This window comes from Pecten maximus, chromosome 14 (genome assembly GCF_902652985.1).
Source record: "Pecten maximus chromosome 14, xPecMax1.1, whole genome shotgun sequence".
In the NCBI taxonomy this organism is placed as follows: Eukaryota; Metazoa; Mollusca; class Bivalvia; order Pectinida; family Pectinidae; genus Pecten; species Pecten maximus.
Window position 1 is genome coordinate 25051603 of NC_047028.1, and position 24868 is coordinate 25076470.

A 24868-nucleotide genomic window follows, 5' to 3' on the forward strand; every position below is an offset into this window, starting at 1 on the left:
TTATACAGAGGTGTCCTTTATAACAGGTTTGACTGTATATATTTAAAAGGAGGAAACATTTAACCGATTCATTGTAACTTTTACCCACCAAATTACCATTTGTGACAATGCTATCTAATCATAATATGTTAAAGGATCAACCAACGACACTATTGAGAAAAAGTAAAATGAAATTTAAATCTATAAGTTATAACTTATATAACCATATGACGAATAATGAACATGCATATGCATCAGATAGCTATTTTTGTCATTCTAGGCCTCATTAGTGATGCTAGGGTCAAAAAGGTGTAGAAATCCAAAAGTTTAAGACTTAAGAAATGGATTTCTACAAATGTTGAAATAGAGTAGATGTTTACTTAACTGATTATCTTAATATTTCTAAAATATGAATTACAATCTGCATTGCACAAGCAAATGAGAATTCCGACATAATAACAAAAATGTATTGCCAATTCAGATCGAAAAAATCAGGGCAAACTACGATGAAAAGTATAGATTTGGTGGAAGACCATTAAGACAGAACAAGAAGAAACCAACTTCAATGTTAATCATTTTATAGCATATTAATTAGAGAATTTACAGCATATCATTCGGAGTATTTACATCATAGTAAATAGAGTATACAACTTAATGAAAATGCAAATCTAAAGCAGAGACCTATATACTATTAGTATAGGTCTCTGTCTGAAGTAATATAAACATTTCTCATGCTTTCTCGTGTATGCTTATGCGCTAGAAAATATATATTATCTAATTCATTTGCATATCGAAAGTCGTATAGACGTACTGGAATGATATATCTGACAGCTGCAGCCATTGTAGTTACATATAAGATATGAACTACCTATGAAATACATTTCGCTTACGTTATAGTATTTATAAAAACAAAATTTAAACTAATCAAAGAATCGACAAAACGAGGATAATTATATTTGCCTTCACAATTTTGCTGTATTCCACTATAGGAATATTGCTTTATATCATAACAAACCTATTTGTAAACTTTTTGTCTTCTATTTTTGACCAGGATTCAGTTGCAGAATTTAACAACAATAACTAATGAGTACCTTAACTAAGTCTTAGTTTGTCCCGTGTATTAGTAACAGAATAATACTGTAACATTATCATGAAATTAATCAATACTAAACAATTAGCAATATGTAGATCTTCCGATATTAAGTTGTTGAAAACATAGTTAAATGTTAGAATGTTATGTTTTAATTAATTCTAATTAAGTTTCATAAGTATATATCATTCAGTGTATAGACCAAACCAATTTCATTTTTTTGAATTTGGTAAGTGGAAATCATTTATATTGTTCTATTTATAATTGAAATAGGGTTACTTCTCAGAACCGTATTATGATAATTTAATAAAGACAGGTCTGAACCTTTCGTGTTAAAGCATCAACATATTTACATACTGTCAATATTTCATTATGATTATAATAGCGTTTTATGACAACTATTTTAACTAGAAATGGCCATGTTATTTTTTCATGGCACAACCCTACCGATCAGCTAAATCAAACAGTAAGATCCAAAACATTTTATTTATCATCTATGTGATAATTCGATTTTTTGAAATGATAAAATCAAATATTTCAATAAAGAAATAGCAGTTAAATGTAGATATAGTCTCAATGTAATTTTACAAGTTAGCAAAATGATAAATTACAATGCAAATTAAATTAAAAATTCATTATATTCGCGGTTATTACTGCAAAAATGAATATCCAACGAATATTTATTATACATTGAAATGTACACTTGTATACTGCATATTTCTTTGCAAGACATAGTAAAAATATCTAGAATCATACATACATTTCTCATAGCCAAGAAACTTTACCAATAAAAACACTTTTGTTGATATATGTGATATTATGTATCGGATCACGTTCAATGGATTCTCAAAATCCTAGATAAATTAGTCCTGCTTGAAACAAGGTTCTCCTTTGGCTACCCCCCGCCCCTTAATACACTAAATGACGCCGCTGTTAATCAATGCGTCCAATTAAGAACACAACTGTAGATTAAATTATATAATGTTAACTTGAATTAGCCAACGTTTATTTGTGGCATTTCAAAAAAGACGTAGTGTTCTTTCCTCATAAACCGCTTCGGTACAGTATAGCCAGTCTAAATTTTGAATTCAAATCTTACATTGTCAATACAACTAATTTTGAAATTTGCAATTGCAATCAGTGAAATTTAATGACCATCTAGGTAATGTCAACGTAATACATTCGCCCAATTCTAAACTGTTTTCGCACCTAAGTATGCCGTTTCAGTAAAAACATTACGGAAACGCCAATTCATCACGGCCCTAATATTTCTTATCTTAGATTTGCGCTAAAATGTAAAAGCGCCAAAATAGGATTTTGAAGGTTTACAATACAATTAAATAATAGTAGTGCCAATTTTGTTCCCGATGTATATGTAGAAGTGTAACATTTTGAGCAATTTAAACGGATAAGTTTACTTTAGATGTGTTAATAAATTATGTTAATTAATTATATCTACATCAGATAGGGAAAATTTAGTAATCATATTGTCTTCCCTTAGATAATGTTAATGCACGTGCCATTTGTCAACTTAAATTATAATCATTGAAGGTTTTATCCTAATGACGATCAAACAATATCTATGCATTTGTGATAAGCTACAGATGAGTCCATGTTCCCTTTTGCATATATGTGATATCCCTGATCATAACATTTTTTTGAAAAAAAAAGTTATTTTCAAAGCATTTCTGTGATAATGGTCATTGTGAATACAAAGTGTACATATTATTATATGCATTATGGTGCAAGACCATCGCGTTAATGTCATATTTCCTTCTCTCCGTTTTGCTACTAATGACCACACTGTTTTTTGAAAAATAAGTAAATAAATAAATAACAGCCATGAATTATTTATAGAGGTTATGGAGAATTATTCATAGAATTCTCACATATTTATACAGTGCATAACATTTGCTTTCTTTGGAGGCAAACATCTTAATTAATGACAATTTTCAATGTATAGGCACTACATTTACACTACCATGAACTCCATTTAAAGCAATATTTATTTTACATCATCTTTCAAATCGCCAGAAATCGAAATCATTTCTAATTTAATGCTACATATTTTGTTATATAACTTATTTGAATTGTTACAAATGAAGTTTTATGCAACATATTGCTTTATTTTACATCAAACCTGTTAAGGCTCAGCGCCTCACTGACCTTTTGCTTCTATGTTTAACCTAGGACCAACTTGAGAATATTGATTCCTTGTTGTTTCGTTAGAATTTCATTTTGTATCATAGTTCATTAAATAATTTGTATTAAATTGTGTTTTTTGTTATTTTCCTTCTCGTATAAAACATGTGTATGCAGATTATAATTATAATTATTCTATTCAACATAGAATATATTCAGTAAACAACTCTAATCTCATTTACATTGTACAGGAAAACGTAAACAACTCTAATATCATTTACATTGTACAGAAAAACGTTAACGTAGGTGTGCAATATACTTCTTTTGCGTTATCTTTGAAACGTGATATAATTGTTTTGTAAACAATACATAATTTGTTTAATTAATAAGATGCTTAATTGATGAAAAGTATTTTCTATTTTGTTGTGTTTGAGGTAAATTAACTTAACATTTCGATGTGAGCATGAAAGGCGACCACGAAGACACCGAGGACATGTTACGTTAACAGCTATGGTCATTATCAAGAAAACATCGATCAATTGTCAACCATGAATAATTCGAAGTCCCGCTGTTTCGAAGTTTTTCTGTTAGTCCCTTAAACTTCGAAACATCGAAGTTAGACTGTATATGTTTTCACTACCAGAGCGCTGGTAACATACATGTATTCCCAGTAAACTAAAATGAACCACACACATTCAACATCTTTCAACAAGCTTTCTTCATGTAAGAATTTTGACAGTCACTCTGGATCAAGTTACAAAACACAGACATTTTAGTCTCCGTGTTGATACTGACAACTTACCTGTGAACAATAAGCGTTCTAGGATTATCACACATTAAACGTATTTATTAAACGTAATCCGCATTTTAAGTTCATCAGTATGATAGTTAATCTTCCTTTCATATCAATGAACTTCAACTGAAATGTTTTGGGTGTTTTGTAGAGATGTCTTGTCATTATTCACACGGAAAGCCGTCGAAAGACCTAACTGTAACGCTTTGTAGAATTTCCTCTGTTTCCATTTTCTGTAAACACGAAAGATAAAACAGGCATTGTCTTTACTTTTCTGAGAATGTTCTGAATGTGTTTCTATAGTACACGTAGCATTAGCGTTTCCATTTGGAGCATTGCCAAAGTCATTGTCTGATTCTACGGTTGAAACCACGCAGTACTTTTCCTGACTTTCATTGGATTTCTTCTTCCTAACATCTTCAAACCAAGTGAGAGTTAAAAGTTTACACTGTCTGAATTCTGAAGGCACGTGATCGGTATGCACGAGGATTTGTTCTTTTGATGATTTATATATTGTAGCTATATCTCTGGCTAAAGTAAGTAATTTGTCAGTCGCAGAATCTTGTGTAACAATAAAGATCACAGAAGCACTATCGGGAATAAGGTCCAGTTCTTTAAATTCTCTTTCTCCTGAAATAATAAGTGTGTTATACATTGTACTCTTAGCTAAAACAGTTACACATTATGGTCTTAAAACATTATTCTTATTGTGTAAACACATGCATATCCATAGCACAGCTGATAATTTAGTTACAATTATATTGCGAACATGTAATGTAATACAGGAACGGAGGACCTCTTAGTGCTATTTCACAATGACGATACAAAATCTATGGTAGAAAAAGTATCCAAAATTTCGATGAACTAACGTTAGAAACAATAACAGGCAATAGTATCACACTAATTAATAGTAGTAACAAATATATAACACAAGAAATGTTATAATAGGATTACGTCACATTGGTGAGAGGAAGTCCGTTTATTTACCTACGATTAATTGGTAGAGTAAGTTATCTTACTTACGACTAATTGGTACCGTAAGGTGTCTAACTTACGACTAAATGGTACTGTAAGATATCTTACTTACGACTAAATGGTACAGTAAGATATCTTACCTACGTCTTCATGGTACAGTAAAATATCTTACATGTAATTACGACTAAATGGTACAGTAAGATATCTTACTTACGACTAATTGATACAGTAAGTTATCTTACTTACGACTAAATGGTACAGTAAGATATCTTACTTACGACTAATTGGTACAGTAAGTTATCTTAATTACGACTAAATGATAGAGTAAGATTTCTTACTTACGACTAATTGGTACCGTAAGGTATCTAACTTACGACTAATTGGTACAGTAAGTTATCTTACTTACGACTAAATGGTAGAGTAAGATTTCTTACTTACGACTAATTGGTACCGTAAGGTATCTAACTTACGACTATTTTGTACAGTAAGGTGTCTAACTTACGACTATTTTGTACAGTAAGGTGTCTCAATGGTAAGGCGATCAGAGGACAACAGTTGAGAAAGTATAGTGACCCGGACTTGATCCAGTCTAAAGATAAATAGAGGATATCTAACAGTGTCTTCAGTAATACCAAATATATTTCACGAGTGGGGCTAATATTTTGATATTTTTCACGAGTGCGCAGCACGAGTGAAAAATATCAAAATATTAGCCACACGAGTTAAATATATTTGGTATTACTGAAAACACTGTTAGATATTCTGTTTATTACATTTTTTATCAACGAAAAACCTACCCCGTATGCTAACTAGGCCTAATGTAAACAAAAAAAGTAGTTTCCCCTGTCCAGGTGCTGACATATATGTCGGGCTTTCTGATTGGTCAATTATTTTGGTATTTTCTAATCTTTAATTTGATTGGTCAAATCAGCAAAAGTGATATTTTTCATTAAATATGATATTCTTCACTAGGCCTAGTGAAAAATATCACTTTTATAGAATGAATAATTTTTGATATTTCACTGGTAAAAATGTAATAAACCCAAATATCACATTCAACGCCAGCCATCATGGCAATAACTTAATGGAACTATAATGAAAAGGAAAGCTTGAATGTGACTAGTGATGTAAAATTTCCCATTTATATATGATCCCCTTATCTTACCTCCGCTGACGTCATCGGCAGACGACACATCATAGCCTTGTGATACGAGTTCTTCGGCAAGACTTCTCGCAATGAGCGGGGCTTTCACATCATAAGTGTCGTACAGTAGAGCCGTGTCGTACTTCAAGTGTTCAGTATCTGTGTATATATGTATGTATAATATAAAAGACGAAAAGTTATACAGTTATACCACCTCAAATTAGATTTTGCAAAAGCAAAATGTTTATATTTCCATTTGCCCAGCATTATCACTATCATAGAATATAACATTAGCACGCAGAAAAGAAGAAGATCATATCACAATTTTCACACAACTACCATTGGTGCAGTGATATGAAAAACATGTTCGTGAAGTCGTCACAAAATGGCGTCGTTTTGTCTGATGTCACGATATTAAGTGTACTTTTGAAATCACGAAAACCCGTGCTACCGGATAAAAAAAACCCGGCTGATCTATGAACTTCGCAACAATTCATATAACGAATGAATCCAAGCTACCTTCTTTTGGAAAAAATATCCAGCCTGCAACTGCTATTACTCCAAATTTCGCGCTGTCAATGGGATATATTCTTATGACGTCAAGATAGCGAAGTACGCGCGGGAAAAAAAAAAAAAAAAAAAGGTTCGTAGAACTAAACACAAAAATCATCACTTTAAGGTAGACCGACCCTTCGGGTTTCCTCTGATAGATCTCCTTAATTGTATTTCTATTTCAATGTTAATTATGCTCTTATCACAAAAAGCACATAAAAAACATATGTCACCACGTTTACTACCATGGCCACATAAAGATACGTATTAATTAATAGCTGAACCATATTTTTAAGGATTTTGGTAGATTTTATCTTTCCCGGATAATATTCACCTCAAGCATAAAAAGAAGTTTATATCCTATTTATATCATCAGTATGAGCAATATCATTCATAATTATCAAAAAAAAGAGAAGATTCTTTGGGTGGTTAACAAAATATGGCTATTTTTATACGAAAATCCTGTTATTTTTAGGGAAAAATTGATTTAAAAAAATACACGTTTATTTTTTTCCAGAAAAAATGAACAGAAAAATTACCCCCTTTTTTTTGCTTAATTAAAAATTTCATATGTATGCTTTAAGAGAAAAAAATAAAAATAACACCTCACCATATTACTTTTAACACTATGGCCGTTTACTTTGCTGGTACCCCAAAACTTTTGCTTCAAGTATGGCTCAAATTACCAAATTAGAGCAGTTATTTTGGAATCTGAGATAGATGAATTTTTTTGTTAAATCTTTACCATTTTCTTTCATAAATTATATTGTAATCTATGTTACTGGTGCTTTCTTTTTTTCTAAAAGAATTTTATTTGTTTGATTTCCCAAACGCAATTAACATTTTCCGGATATTTTCCTCTTTTCCGGATGAAAATTAGAACATTACACTAACGATCCTTCAGACGCTAGCTTCTAATACGCCATGTCAAACGAAGCGTATCGGTGATACAGATTGCCAGAACATGCACAACAATGTTGCTCGAGTGTCGAGTGTCGAGCGTTCCAACCTATGCGATAATGTAATTTGAATGAAGGCAAAGCCTTAGAAGAGCGCAGCTATGACAGTAATCGCTCACCGTAACATGTATATAGGCTACTACCACATTTTCAGATTTTAGACTTTTTTTTTAGGGGGGGGGGGGGGGTTAATTTAAAAGAATGACACACAAAAAATGCTACAAACTAGGCCAAAATATAATAGGTGATTATACCCCCGTTTTAAAAAAAATCTAAATCTAAACATGTAAACACATTGTAACATAACTATGTATTACATCTAAACATCTATACACGAAAGTATATATGAAAATTCCTTAGACAGTATGTCTACAGAAAATTGAAATCCCATAGCCCAAGTCATGTTTCCATAGACCCATTTTGTAAACATATTGTTGAAAAGTAGCATTACTGTCACGCAAACGCTTGCATCATCCAGTAATAACACGCTATTATGGGTTAACCAGAGGGATCTTGGCGCCCACCATTGAATGATCTTCATAGGTTCCATGTCAGATTGATCTTTTCTCTACTTTTCCCTTCATTTTACTAATCTGTGCAAATTGAGACATCCCTCCAGTACTTTTCAAACAAGGGAATCCTAGCTATATAAGAAATTTGAGATTTAACGATAATGGCTGTTTGTTTGCCAGGTTGTTTTCAGGACAGACTGGTCCAAAAATGCAATACAAGGGACCAAGGGGAACCTACTTATGAAATTTGAGAAAGATCCATTCAGTACTTTGAGAAATAGAGATAACAAACTTCAATTGTCAAAATCCAAGATGGCGGTCTGTCGGCCATATTGTTTTCCAATTGATCTCAAAATGCAATAAGCATAACGAGGCACCAAGGGGAACCTCCATATGAAATTTGAGAAAGATCCCTTCAGTACTTTCTCAGAAATAGCGATAACAAACTTCAATTGTCAAAATCCAAGATGGCTGCCTGTCGGCCATGTTATTTTCAGATTGGTCTCAAAATGCAATAAGCATAACTAGGCACCAAGGGAAACTTACATATGAAATTTGAGAAAGATCCCTTAAATACTTTCTCAGAAATAGTGATAACAAACTTCAATTGTCAAAACCCAAGATGGCTGCCTGTCGGCCATGTTGTTTTCAGATTGGTCTCAAAACGCAATATGCATAACTAGGCACCAAGGGAAACCTACATATGAAATTTCAGAAAGATCCCTTTAGTACATTCTCAGAAATAGCGATAACAAACTTCAATTGTCAAAATCCAAGATGGCTGCCTGTCGGCCATGTTGTTTTCAGATTGGTCTCAAAACGCAATATGCATAACTAGGCACCAAGGGAAACCTACATCTGAAATTTCAGAAAGATCCATTCAGTACTTTCTCAGAAATAGTGATAACAAACTTCAATTGTCAAAATCCAAGATGGCTACCTGTCGGCCATGTTGTTTTCCGATTGGTCTCAAATCGCAATATGCATAACTAGGCACCAAGGGGAACCTACATATGAAATTTGAGAAAGATCCCTTCAGTATTTTCTCAGAAATAGCGATAACAAACTTCAATTGTCAAAATCCAAGATGGCTGCCTGTCGGCCATGTTGTTCTCGGATTAGTCTCAAAACGCAATATGCATAACTAGGCACCATGGGGAACCTTCATATGAAATTTCAGAAAGATCCCTTCAGTACTTTCTCAGAAATAGCGATAACAAACTTCAATTGTCAAAATCCAAGATGGCTGCCTGTCGGCCATGTTGTTTTCCGATTGGTCTCAAAACGCAATATGCATTACTAGGCACCAAGGGGAACCTACATATGAAATTTGAGAAAGATCCCTTCAGTACTTTCTGAGAAATAGCGATAACAAGAATTGTTTACGGACGGAGGGACGGACGGACGGACGGAGGGACGGACGGACGGACGGACGGACGGACCACGGACCACGGACGCAGGGCGATTTGAATAGCCCACCATCTGATGATGGTGGGCTAAAAAACCTCTATTTTAAGCTCCGATTTCATATCATCATTTGTCAAAAAATACTGGAATGTTGTTTACATGAATTGTAATGTATGTCGGGACTCAAACTTTTCATAGCCATTGGGGCCAACACTAAGACATTTTACATAGACCGACCAGGTTTTCTATAGCCTCTGGCCATCGGACCACCTTTACTTTCGAACACGTAATCAGACAGAATTGTTTATTGTTTGTCCTGATGTGAATTTCATTGTCTTTACTTTGCATTGTTGGATTCCAAATGATCGTGCACTTAATAATGGCATCAGTATTCTACTGCCATATTTCTTTGCTACTAACAACGTAAAAGGGCAGACGATACAACAATATTTTCATGATATATATAACAGGAAAGCGAATATAGTGCCTCCACAAGGGGTTAAACCCGCGACCCTCTGCTTACTGCTCCGTCGCTCTACCGACTGACTTAATGGAAATTACCCCACCTGAAATCACTATGTACCCTATTTACAATTAAAACCTGCCTCACTATTCCTCACTTTTCAAAAGTGTTCACCCCGAACACACATTAATGGGGGGTTTTATCCCCAACGAAGCCTCTCATTTTCATATAGCTTGCACTTGGAGTGGTCAACCGATGTAACAGAAAAGCAAGTAGTGTGCCTCCACCGTCATCGAACCGCGACCCCAGGCTTTACTGACCGGGTTCAATCGTACTGACCGGACGCCGGTGCTTACACCTGGGCATGGATGAATTTTACACCCGGGCAACGATAATTTCTATAGAAAATGAACGCCGAAGACGGGATCGGAAGAACGGTTGGGATATTTTTTCTCTTTTTTAATGTGATAATGATGTCCTTCAAGGAAAATAACTCGACCACGGAACAAAATGATAAATTGGCTATAACTTGCAAGGATAACTGACAGGAAAAACACCTCTCATTTATTGCTAATTCGCCCACATTGTAGGCGGGTATGACCTAATTATGCCGCAATCCACGAATTATGCAACATATACAGCAAAATCCGCGATCGAAATGACTGTAAATCTCACAGTTTATCGGAATAATATATTTTGATATTGTCAAGTCTTATTGGATTGATTGGTAATAGTTAAATAGGAAAATTAAACATTTCCGTATTTTACACCTGTGGCAACGAAGACGCTCTTGAGCTTTACACCCGGGCACCGCAATTTGCTGACATGGTAGTGATGACGAAATTACCAGAGTTGGCCTTTTGATGGTTTTTGTTTATGTAATTTTTGCATTTATGCAACTCGTTACAATTCATTCACGGACATGCCTCTTTAAAGGGTCCGAATTTGTGCTTGTCAATCCGTCATCCGTTTTTGTTATGATCTATTTATAAAACTGCTCGAACCTGGTAGAGAGTTCCCCATGGAGTGAAATCTCCAGCCTAGACCGATCACAAGAAACCCCAGTTAATTAAATACAATATTTATAATATATCCAGAATATGAGTAAAAAGGCATCAATTTCACGGGTTTTATGTTTTTGAAAAATTGTCGAATGTCAACGTAAATTTCGTGAGAGTTTAATATAGATCATTTATACCATCAATGCATGTTGCAAGTTTTGGGTTTACGTCCCATGCGTATCCTCCTTTTTCTGATCTGTGTCTACCCGCGGTTGGAATATGGTTGACTACCTCGCATTCTGAATAACAATATATCACATGTAAAGTGCGCAAGGCCGAACTTACGTTCCCCTAACAATATACAATCTGACAGATGGAGTACATACTGAAGTTGCCGCAAAGTGCACATGCTTTTAGAGCATCGGCCAAAGTCCCCAACTCCACTATGCGTCGGCCCGTGCGCCATGAAGTGTCCTCTTGTTCTACATTGCCATAAATTGGAGATGTGCTAACCTCTTCCTGACTTGATATAAATTGTCTCCGCCGAGACTGTAAAGTTCTAACGTTATATGGTCGTCACACATTGGCACATTATGTGATACATCGGCGCTTTCCTTGTTTTCAATGGACCATCTTTAATTTATGTTCTCACTTCATTGAAAGCATAAGCCTTACCTAGTCTTTTAGTTTTACAAAACTGACCCCTTTACCTCTTGACCGCATCGTGCTGTAGGCCTAAACATTTATCTCCCAGCTGACTTGAAAATTAAACCAGATCTAACTATTCGTGAATATAATCAAGGGCCCGGATCGCCGGACGCCGGATCGCCGGTTCGCCGGGCTCATGTCTGTGACGTCACAGAAGGGTCGGTCTACCTTAATAGCAACATTTTGATAAACGTATTTTCCATTGCAATGATTTTCACTTTTTATACAACAGAACTACATAAATTATAAGTAAATAAGTTATATTGATAAAAAGTCCAGAAGCGCGATTTTCCATGACGTCAAAAGTACACTTAATTTTGTGACGTCACACAAAACGACGTCATTCAATGATGACGTCACGAACATTATACTTCATATCAATACACCAATGGGAGTTATGTGGTATTTAAGCATTGAACTGCTTTCACTTGGAAGTTATGGGCTGATGAATGCCAACTGGACAAAGGCAAATTTAATGAAACGCGCTAGCGCTTCATGTTGAATTTGCCTTTGTCCAGTTGGCGTTCATCAGCCCATAACTTTCAACTGAAATCAGTTCAATACTTATATTTACATTTGACAACGATTTTTAAAGATTATATCTAGGAATTTGGCTTCTACGATGAATGAACACATTATTATCGTCAAAGACGGAACAGCCTTTTCAACAGCCATCTTTCGTTATCGCCGACGTTACAATTATGACGTCACTATAATAATGACGTCATAATAGAGATTTGGAAGTTATGGACTCGTAACCTTCAAGTGGGTTTGGTAAAGTTATATATTGGGGCTGCAGTGTTAATGTAAATATTGTGATATGATACCGTTCTCTTTTTGTTTGGTAAGGTTATATAGTGATAATACAGAACAAATAGAAATATAGGGCAATGATAATAAGTCTCCAAAGTAGACAGCCCGATGTTTAGATAAGTAATTAGGGTACACTAATTATCATTGTGAAAAATTGTTAAGAAAAAACAAAAAAAAAAAACCCCACTTTAATATGGGCTAAAGGCAAGTGTGCCAACATAAATACGCCGACTTTAACATAATACCAGGAAATATAGATTTATTGATCATGTTAATTCCTTTGCTACATTAACTAGTATTCTTACTTGGTCTCTTGCGTAATATTCCTCGTCCACGACAACTGAGTAAGAAATATTTCAGAAACGGTAGGTTGAAAACCGCACAGCACACAAACAAAGCACAAACGACAAGGAATGCAACTAGACCAGCCACTATGGGAATCAGATTAGGTGGTGTGTCGACTATCATCATTTTCATCTCTGAAACAAAACACCAGATCTTTTACACAAATAGATAATAATAAAATATGCTTACCGCAAACAAAGAGTGAATGAAAACAGAATGGGCTGTTGTACATTTCAAGCAATACCAAAAGTAACATATTTTACGATAATGCCACCTAAAAGATAGTTAAACTTCTCTTGTTTCATTTATTATTGAAGGGGTTGCATCCCGAAAGAAATTCTGCTATAGTCTGCTATATTCAAGCATTGAACTGCTTTCAGTTGGCATTCTTGGACTTAAGAATGCCAACTGGACAAAGGCAAATTTGATGAAGCGCGCAAGTCAATGACTGTCAACTGAAAGCAGTTCAATGCTTACAATGATAACTTTTTGATTTTAAACCCCATTTCTCTATTTATTAACGGAATTCAAACTTTCAAGCCTTTATCGTCCACAAGTCCTGTCAACCGCCTATCCGTGTTCTTTCCGCTTTAGAAAATAGTGCGTGGACCCATAGAGTACACGACAATAATGATCAATGTAATACTAATATATAATGTATATAAACATGAGGATAATACATATAACACTTGTAACTTTTTTTTTGGGAAAAAAAGTTTATTTGCCATTCTAAAATTTTGCCGAGGCCGCGGATGTAAACACAAGATTATTTTTTTATGAATACTGGACTTTTAATGTTGTCGCGTCTTGCATTTCTGAAAATTCGGAAACGATTCGTGTGACGACATTGACAATTTGATTATTTCGTATAAATCAAGAATGGCGCTTATAGTTATTTTGTGTTGACTACATCTTTTTTTAATTATAAAATATTACTCTCATAACTTGTGAAGTTGCTTTATTTTATGTGGTGACTTACATAAATAAATTGTAGTATACAATCTCATGAATACAATTTGGTTTACTAACGACATATAGGCAAATGCAACACAGAATGTAAATACATTCATATTATATTGATTGGCAGTTACGATTTTTTTTTTTTTTTTAACATCCTATTAACAGCCAGGGTCATTTAAGGACGTGCAAGGTTTTGGAGGTGGGGGAAAGCCGGAGTACCAGGAGAAAAACCACCGGCCTACGGTCAGTACATTGCAACTGCCCCACGTAAGTTTCGAGGTGGAGGGCTAATGATAAAGTGTCGGGACACCTTAACCACTTGGCCACCGCAGCCCCTAGGCAGTTATGAGTTGGCACCTTCAGTTGGTAAGGTCATAAGGTCATATATTGGCACTGCCATAGAGTGGTAAATATTTTCATGTTACTTTCGGTCTAATACTTGATAACAAACTCGTATCATCCTCCCCGAGTTGCCTCCTTTGGGTGCGCTACACAGAAGACCGGTAATGAGTAACCATCTTGAGTAGGAATATAATCTAGCGTATGGGCATCTTTATGGCGCGTGCTGTATCATCATGAAGAAGGTTGCTTCCACTTAAGCATTAAGCATCAGTAGTGCCATTGTCAAAACAGCCATTTTATAAAGCAAATCTTAAGATCCTCTTCGTTTGTTTATCGACGAAAGGGTATATTTACTCTTTAACGCTGAAATTCATCGCTGCGAGTTAGTAGGGTTTTCCGCGTCTTAAATTAGCAATACAGTCTATGTACGTCTTCGGATGTAGAAATCAACCAATGAAAAAATCAACATGGCTACCCACTACAAGTCCTTTGTGAGCGGAGCACAGACCTGGCGGAGAGTAGAGAACTAAGCTACAATGCAGGGTGGGAACCAGCTTTATAAGCGATCATTTCATGGCGTTGTTATTTCTGTTTTTTTTAAATTGTTGGTTAGACATACAAATATTTCTATACTATGCCATTTTATTTTAGAAGAAAAGTTTAATGCAGTCGGCGATATAAATATTCAAAGAATTTATCTGAAAAAAATAATCACTATCACATACACTACCAAGTATACTCAAAAAATCAATGTAAAGTGAAAAGCGATTGATAACTTTCAATAAACATGTTTTACATAATTATCTTCACATCAATATATACTGTACTCACCTGTTTTGTTACATAAAATAGGGAGAAAAAGAAGGTCTTTCATGTCGCGGTAGTCAGAATCAATGAAGAAAATAAATCTTCTATGATAATCCTCGTCGGAAACATCCGAAATGGTCAAAGTCGCCATAAACCTGGTCAGGTCTTCTCTATATAACAAAAAATAATAATAGTTAAACAGGGTTTCTTTGGAAATACGACAAAACAACAACGATAAAACAAGACAGAACAACAGTACACGGGAGGACAATGGTAAAACAACGGTAAAACAATGATACGTTGGTTATACGAGTAAACAACAATGACAAACGATATAACATTTTCAATAAGAGAAACAACAATGACAAACGATGTAACATTGACAATAAGAGAAACAACAATGACAAACGATGTAACGTTGACAATAAGAGAAACAACAATGACAAACGATGTAACGTTGACAATAAGAGAAACAACAATGACAAACGATGTAACATTGACAATAAGAGAAACAACAATGACAAACGATGTAATATTGACAATAAGAGAAACAACAATGACAAACAATGTAACATTGACAATAAGAGAAACAACAATGACAAACGATGTAACATTGACAATAAGAGAAACAACAATGACAAACGATGTAGCGTTGACAATAAGAGAAACAACAATGACAAACGATGTAACATTGACAATAAGAGAAACAACAATGACAAACGATGTAACGTTGACAATAAGAGAAACAACAATGACAAACGATGTAACATTGACAATAAGAGAAACAACAATGACAAACGATGTAATATTGACAATAAGAGAAATAACAATGACAAAAAATGCAACATTGACAATAAGAGAAACAACAATGACAAACGATGTAACATTGACAATAAGAGAAACAACAATGACAAACGATGTAACGTTGACAATAAGAGAAACAACAATGACAAACGATGTAACGTTGACAATAAGAGAAACAACAATGACAAACGATGTAACATTGACAATAAGAGAAACAACAATGACAAACGATGTAATATTGACAATAAGAGAAATAACAATGACAAAAAATGCAACATTGACAATAAGAGAAACAACAATGACAAACGATGTAACATTGACAATAAGAGAAACAACAATGACAAACGATGTAGCGTTGACAATAAGAGAAACAACAATGACAAACGATGTAACATTGACAATAAGAGAAACAACAATGACAAACGATGTAACGTTGACAATAAGAGAAACAACAATGACAAACGATGTAACATTGACAATAAGAGAAACAACAATGACAAACGATGTAATATTGACAATAAGAGAAATAACAATGACAAAAAATGCAACATTGACAATAAGAGAAACAACAATGACAAACGATGTAACATTGACAATAAGAGAAACAACAATGACAAACGATGTAACATTGACAATAAGAGAAACAACAATGACAAACGATGTAACGTTGACAATAAGAGAAACAACAATGACAAACGATGTAACGTTGACAATAAGAGAAACAACAATGACAAACGATGTAACGTTGACAATAAGAGAAACAACAATGACAAACGATGTAACGTTGACAATAAGAGAAACAACAATGACAAACGATGTAACGTTGACAATAAGAGAAACAACAATGACAAACGATGTAACGTTGACAATAAGAGAAACAACAATGACAAACAATGTAACATCGTGAATACGAGAAAACAATACTGGAAAAATACAAAAGCAAATAAGGATGATCTGATAATGACAATTTTTGATGTGATGTATATATCACCACTCACCCAAGGTTTTCGCTACGTTTATCGTTCCGGTACCGGGACTCATCGGACAAATCATGATCGGTATCGTTGGCATAGTATCCAGCCCACATAGCATCGTAATGATATGTGGTATCATTTGGGTTGTAACACTCTACGTCAGAGTAACACGTCATAGAGACGTCATTTCCACTGTAATGGCAGTCACATTCCTCCTTATACGAAGGTTTCGGCTGGGGTACAGTGCATGCTGTTGAAATAAGATAATGCCAAATTATTATATGTTATAATTTATATGTACGTTATAAATTTTAACATTAAAATGTTCAACCTTGCGAATAAGTAATTGCCATGGAACAAAAGGAATACACGTATATCCAATATACATAGGTTTCCATTCTGAGATAGAAAACATCTGTTGATGAATTTGATTTTGGATAAAAATTTTGCCACGCACTAAAGTTATATATATAATTTCATTGTAATTTTGAATGGTTCCAAATAATGTCATTACAGTGTCAACTTTCTCCGGAAGAAGGAATTTGCTGTATTTTGTACGAAAACGGTAGCAACAGAAAATGTAAATACAAAAATGTAGTATGTGAAAAGGCTCTGTCGAATTAAAAAGCCATGCGTGAAAAAACCCCACCAAACATTCATATTTCATTTTAAATAATTGCAGTATTATCAACGCAAAGCCCTTTACTTAGGCAATTCAGTAGCCCGAGATTCCACCGGCCCTGACGCCATCTCAGATGTATAGGGACCCTACACCAGACAGGGTGTCAGGACCAGAGGAAATTCGGCGGAGCCATCCAGGCAATATAGAAATTATCAAATATGGTCACGTGACGGGGAGCGTTAATTAAAATGTGGGAACCATTGGCATACCCGTCATGGAGAACAAACTATGATCCCTGTATACAGGCTCACATACATGGAAGCAATATGTGCCTCTGTCTTGGTCGACCTGTTTTTATCCTTATAGTTATTATTTGCTTTTATTTATTATTTGCTTTTATTTGGTATAAGTTGATTACGTTTGGAGATCTTATCAGAACAGGTAACGGAGTCGTTGTAAAGTCCTTTGGTATATCACAGGCGTCTGCTTATGGTTAGTATTCATAGAAAAAATATCTTTACCTACAATGCATAACCACAGGGGCTCGGTTTCGGAAGTTTTAGAAACAAATATTACTCAAAATCCCGAAAACGAGCCCCTGTGTACATAGCCACAGGATAGACAGCCTACCGCTAAGCTGTATGATAAACGTTAATTTATTTTTCCATTTCTAGATAGTCGCACATCCCAAGTAATATATCTTTGTCTCCGCTACCTACATAATGTACGTTCTGCAATGTCCACGTTGGCACGATATCCAAGAACTTATTCCCGTTATCACGATTTCCGTGACAAACGTCGGCTACTGAACCACAGGTCCTAGCCTCGCTTGTCAATAATATAATAATCATTATATATTGGATGTATTGACAGACGAGACAATTAAAGAACCTGTGACTAAACGGATGATGCGAATTCATGGTTAATATCATATGGTATCATCAATTTGTATCGACAGTGGATATGAACAGATAGACAGACGTACGTGTTCGGCATTGCTGATAGGCCAGTCAAGTTTCTTTTCCCCATTTTTTTTTGTCTATAGACCATCGACAGTTGAGTCACTATAGGGCCAATTGTGAATATGATTTAAACTGAATTTGACCTAGATTTGTATGGCGGGTGTCGTCGATGAAACATCATTACAAAGGGTCCTACATTTTTGTTCGTATTTGTAATAGTGTGATGTATTTTGAGTTATAATTACGGATTCGTATTAATGTGTACATGTACGTACGTGCATCAGTAAATGTGCCTTGAAATCTATATATAAACGCTTTTACTGGTCATGTCCATGTGCATTTTTTACTACTGAAAAACTGCCATATCTCAACGCTACACTAATATTATCATATATTAAGTAACATTTCATCACAAATAAACAAGCTTAAATCCGGAAATAAGAACTTTATTGATATCTATGATATGCAACATATGTGTATAGAGATGTATGTAATACATAATGCATGCCAGTTAAGTTCCTTTGATTTAATAAGACAATTTGAGATAATTTTCCTAGTATCAGTGTAACGACATTTATCATAGCTTATAAATACATCAAAGGACTGCATTCACATATCTAAAACTGCTCGCAAACTGTTTATATCATTGTATCCGCCTTGTCCACACACACAAACACCGTACGTCACATGTCTACATACATCCTCATACGTGTACACATATGACTTATGTGCCCAGGAAGTCATATGCCTAGCGTCAATATCACATACCTCGCCTAATAACTAGACCATTATGATATCAGCTGATTAATGACACTGTAATTTATGTTAATGATGCTGTACGAACTTAATTATTGTGTTATAATCCATTTACATTGTATGGTTTTATTCACATACATGTATTAGTTACCACGGGTCACGTGCGCCGACTCGAACGCTTAGTGGTACATGTGACTCGTCCTGTTATCCTAATATCTCGTCAAAGATGGTCCAAAATGTTGAATACATACCCCTGGATACAGGCATTACCAATGACAGTAGAAGAAACAGCATGTGTATATATGGTATTCTTCCGTTAACAGGTCCATAGGCTTCCATTTTGTTTACTTATCGGCAAGCTCGTTTTAGTAACTAAACTTCTGTGCAGACGATATATCCTACTTAGATCATCACTATAGTGTACTTAGAGAGACTGTGTGTTAACTACGTAGTCTTTTGTGAAACTATATGTGACAATACAGCCCCCAGGGACTCTCAATTACACAACCAGGGAGTGTTTTCATCACTATAGTGTACTTAGAGAGACTGTGTGTTAACTACGTAGTCTTTTGTGAAACTATATGTGACAATACAGCCCCCAGTTACTCAACCAGGGAGTGTTTTGTTCCTATTCAGCGTTTAATCAAAATATATACAAAACATTATTAGATTTCCGTATGGTCTGATCATTACATATTTTTTATATACACAATACGATTATTTTCTATTCCTCGGTTTCATTGAGTCAGTTTGCGTTATAACGTCATCATCATTTAATTGTGACGTCACAATATCCTAACGTAAATTCCTTGTTTTCGGTATCCTCAATTCATATTTAGTTCTTCCAAGTTGGCATAACACCTTATTAACCGAACCAAAGTTCCTTATTTTCTTTACAATACATTGTATATATATGTGTGAAACCTGTTTGCAAACTGATAACAGAACATTTAAATATGGGGCATTGTGAAGTCACCATGATTATGGCGTCATAAACGCAATATAAACACCGTGATTTTAGAAATAGGAACATCAAGTAATAGGTCAAGATATCAACTTTCACACATTGATGTCATTTTTAGTTTCATTGGGGTATGAAAAAAACTGTTTGCAAACAATTTTTTCATACTCTATGAAATTAAAAAAAATATTGACATCAACGCTTATAATTAATTTTTGAAATTGATTTTCAAAATTAAAACATGTTTTATGTACAGTTGAACTGATCTTATAAGGGATTCTTTTTCACAAATCAATACGCAATGTCAATGGCCGTATTGTGACGTCACATATTTCGCGCTGTGAAAAAAAATCCCAACCATTCAGAAAGTCACATTCTGCGAACAAACACGTACTTGACAATTAATTATATAACCATGAACGTTTTACATAATGAGAATGGGGAAGGGGGAGGGGGTATGACCATATATAATACACTATTCATATAGAATCTGAATTATTGACATAAGGTGGTATAATATTTAACTCTACCGTGTTGGTTAACCGCCATATTAACCTAAACTAAGGTCCAGTATTGATAATCACTACCACCAATAGCTCGTACGAGAAGGTAATTATAGATGTACATTTTATTTCAAAATTGCTAAAATACAAATCACTTAAATAAATTAGATAAGTGTTGTCCGCTATGCGGGCTCACGTTGACCTGCAGATGCAATGCGTTGGCTGGGATGATCGCCCGTACTAGGACAAACCTATCCTGTTTAATTCCGCACGGTATCCGGGTCGTCAAGTACGTGTTTCAGGGGAACAGTACCAGTGTGTAGGGTACACTAAACATATTGTATATATGTTGAAACACAAATGACAAAGTAAGACATATACCTTGTCCGGGCCCCAAACTCAGGATTTTCAGCACCAAACTAAATTGCCTACCTATTTTTTCGTAAATACAAAATGAATAAATAGATAATAGAAAATATTCGTTGTGTACGTGACTTGAAGTATGACACATACACTAGCATATGCATACTTTGTACCTCGATTGACATCCGTAATGTGCATATGTATACCTGTAACGGACCAAATACTTACGAAATGTATATATACAATATTCACACACCAAGCACACCTCCCCCTCCCCTTCCCCGGCTTTCCCCGACAGATACTACACCTGCTGATAGCGTATACGTAACCTGATTCTAAAAAAAAAAAAAAAAAATGGCACCCATACCGCAGAAAGATATATAATCTTAATGAAGTGAAAACGATCATATAATATAGGCACAGGTACATGGCACGATTTTCCAAATATATATATACATATGTATTATAGTGTATTTGAAAAGTCATGGAAAGCCCCTGTTGTAATAGAACTCACTTTCGAGATGCAGCACCTTAAACTAATAACAATACATACGGCCAATCAACAATCAACAATACATATCGTTTAATATTAGTAAAACTACATTTAGAAACGCGTTTTACAACATTAACGCGTGAAAGACTTCCGTTTTAGTGAGAGAAAAAAATAGAATGGAAAAATGGTTATACAGCCTCAGGCGCTTGACACGTTGCTGTGACCTAGACTGAAAACTCAACCCATGGTTTACTTATCATTGACATAATATACAAAATGTATAGTGTGAATGATCTAGGGGTCGGGCCCTGGGTTTGATATTTTATTCTGGGGCACTTGTCACGTCCGGTCTGGTTTGAGGTCAAGGACCCAAGCCGACGAATCAGATAATACGGAAATATGAATGTGGGCATCGAATTTGTAAAATAAAGATGTAGACATAGGTTTCTAAATAGAGGGACGCAATATACCAGTGTCCTCTAGGTGGTAGTCTCATTCTGAACCGAATGTTCCCAATAATTGTTTTTCTTTATAATTATTTTATGAAATAACAATGATGTTACGCGTCTTACATTGGAGTTTCCAAGAAATTGAACGAAGCGTTTTTTCTAGGTGGATATTCAAACTGATCGCTTTGTGATATTTCTCTACATGACAAAATAGCCCATTTCTGAAGTATTTTCACCCAATAGATATAAGTTAATAAAACCTTGTAGTACCAACGCTAGTTTTAGATATCATTGTTTCTATGTATATCCTTCAGTTACGTCATTTATTTTTAGGGAAGCCTTTTCCAACCAAAATTGTTAAATTCAGTTTATATAAAAAACAAATGAAATGAAAAATAAACATCCAACTTTCAATCATATAGATTATAAGAAAATCAAGCATGTATCTATCATGATACAAATCTTAATACTCCACCTTCTTATCCTTAACCGTCGGAGAAATGCCGTTTGGATCGTTTAGTACTTCAATCGTGTTCATATATATTATAGGTTTCATTCTGATCAGTTTCCTTTTGGTGGTTTCAGAGAAGTGTATAAAATGTATGTCGTTCAAAGCTCTTGGTAGCAAACTTGGTGGACAAATTGGGACAAAAACCACATTTGGTATAACTTTATTGATTAAGACTCTAATGCTACAAGAGTTGTCTTTCTTAGCATGAGACTACCATCTTGAAGTTGATTTCCTTACACATGGATTTGGCACGAATTCTCAGTCATGAACACATGATATGTAAATGAAAATATGTTAACAATTCTTTGTTGAAATAATTCTATGATTTCACTCCAAACTATCCAGAGCTACAATTTACTCATCAAATAGGAAAATTAACGAATTCACAGTGAAACGCTCGATGTGACCACAGCTCTCTGTAAATATATGTTTTTTTCTGCATAGCCGTATAATATTCTTTTGGTCCCGGATGCGAAACGACAGGTGGCGTTACTGGTCAAGATGAAGTATTTGATTGGTCTTCGAGCAGTAAATGCAAAAAGCAGATAGGCAGTTAAAACGAAACAAAGTTAAGATTGAATGCAAGCTGAATAAGTGGATGTATCTTTTCAAATGACAAATCAATAAAATTATATTCCTGATTCAAATGCAGTCTTATTATCACCAAAAATGATTCAAACTGATGTAATCTTGTTATTCGTGCTTAAACGCATTAGTTCGTTGATTTATTTCACCAGCAGTTTTACATTATATCCACCAGCATTAAGACTACTAAAAGTATACCGTTTATCTTTTTTAAAAATATTTCTTGTTTGTTTAGACATGTGGTGTTCGTGAGGAGGACAGCATGACACCGGTCACATCCGGTCTGATTATACTGATAACGGGTGCCCAATCCTTTTGAACATTTTGACAATAAAATATGTTTGAATCAATGATAACGGGTTAACCGGTTGTTCAAATCCCAAACTATGCCGACATTTGATTACTGGCCAGTAGCCGCATGTAAAATCCCAAATTTCGTCGCCTCATTCTTATTATGTGAGTACGCAGATTACTCAACTGACCATTTGGTCACTTCATTTTGGAAACGATTACTACTTTTTTCCTCGTATGTTTCGATGTCACTACAACGTTAGGATATAAGTAAAAACTGTTTAAGATTGTTTGGAGTGTTACACGTAAATTTAATACATTGAGTGTAACGTAACGTTGATTATATACATGTACAGTATATAGCTAACGTAGATTATATATATGTAACGTAGATTATATATAGATACATGTAACGTAGATTATATGAAGGTAGCGTAGATTATATACATGTATAAAGGTAACGTATATTATATACAGGTAACATAGATTATATACAGGTAACGTAGATTAAATATAGGTAACGTAGATTATATATTGGTAACGTAGATTAGATATAGGTAACGTAGATTATATATAGGTAACGTAGATTATATACAGGTAACGTAGATTATATCAAGGAAACGTAGATTATATAAAGGAAACGTAGATTATATACATGTATACATATAGGTAACGTAGATTATATACAGGTAACGTAGATTGTATATAGGTAACGTAGATTATATAAAGGTAACGTAGATTATATATAAGTAACGAAGATTATATACAGGTAACGTAGATTATATATAGGTAACGTAGATTATATACAGGTAACGTAGATTATATACAGGTAACGTAGATTATATATAAGTAACGAAGATTATATACAGGTAACATAGATTATATATTAGTAACGAAGATTATATACAGGTAACGTAGATTATATATAGGTAACGTAGATTATATACAGGTAACATAGATTATATATAGGTAACGTAGATGATATATAAGTAACGTAGATTATATATAAGTAACGAAGATTATATACAGGTAACGCAGATTATATACAGGTAACGTAGATCATATATAGGTAACGGAGATTATATGCAGGTAACGTAGATTAGATATAGGTAACGTAGATTATATACAGGTAACATAGATTAGATATAGGTAACGTAGATTATATACAGGTAACGTAGATTAGATATAGGTAACGTAGATTCTATACAGGTAACGTAGATTATATCAAGGTAGCGTAGATTATATACATGTATATAGGTAACGTAGATTATATATAGGTAACGTAGATTATATAAAGGTAACGTAGATTATATATAGGTAACGTAGATTATATAGTAAACGTAGATTTTATAACGGTAACGTAGATTAGATATACAAAATGTAGGTAACGTAGATTAGATATACAAAATGTAGGTAACGTAGATTATATATAGGTAACGTAGATTATATATAGGTAACGTAGATTATATATAGGTAACGTAGATTATATACAGGTAACGTAGATTATATAACGGTAACGTAGATTATATAACGGTAACGTAGATTATATAACGGTAACGTAGATTATATAACGGTAACGTAGATTATATACAGGTAACGTAG

General features: G+C 34.4%; 1 protein-coding gene across 1 annotated transcript; it reads right to left on the reverse strand.

Moving 5' to 3' along the window:
- Positions 1–543: 543 nt before the first annotated feature.
- LOC117341665 lies at positions 544–19618 on the reverse strand. Its single transcript, XM_033903532.1, has 6 exons — positions 19362–19618; positions 16795–17020; positions 15017–15162; positions 12844–13017; positions 6145–6282; positions 544–4634 (listed from the first exon to the last, which is right to left on the reverse strand). Exons 1-6 carry the CDS (start codon positions 19447–19449, stop codon positions 4117–4119), a joined length of 1290 nt encoding a protein of 429 aa, XP_033759423.1. The 5' UTR covers positions 19450–19618; the 3' UTR covers positions 544–4116.
- Between the last annotated feature and the right edge of the window lie 5250 nt (positions 19619–24868).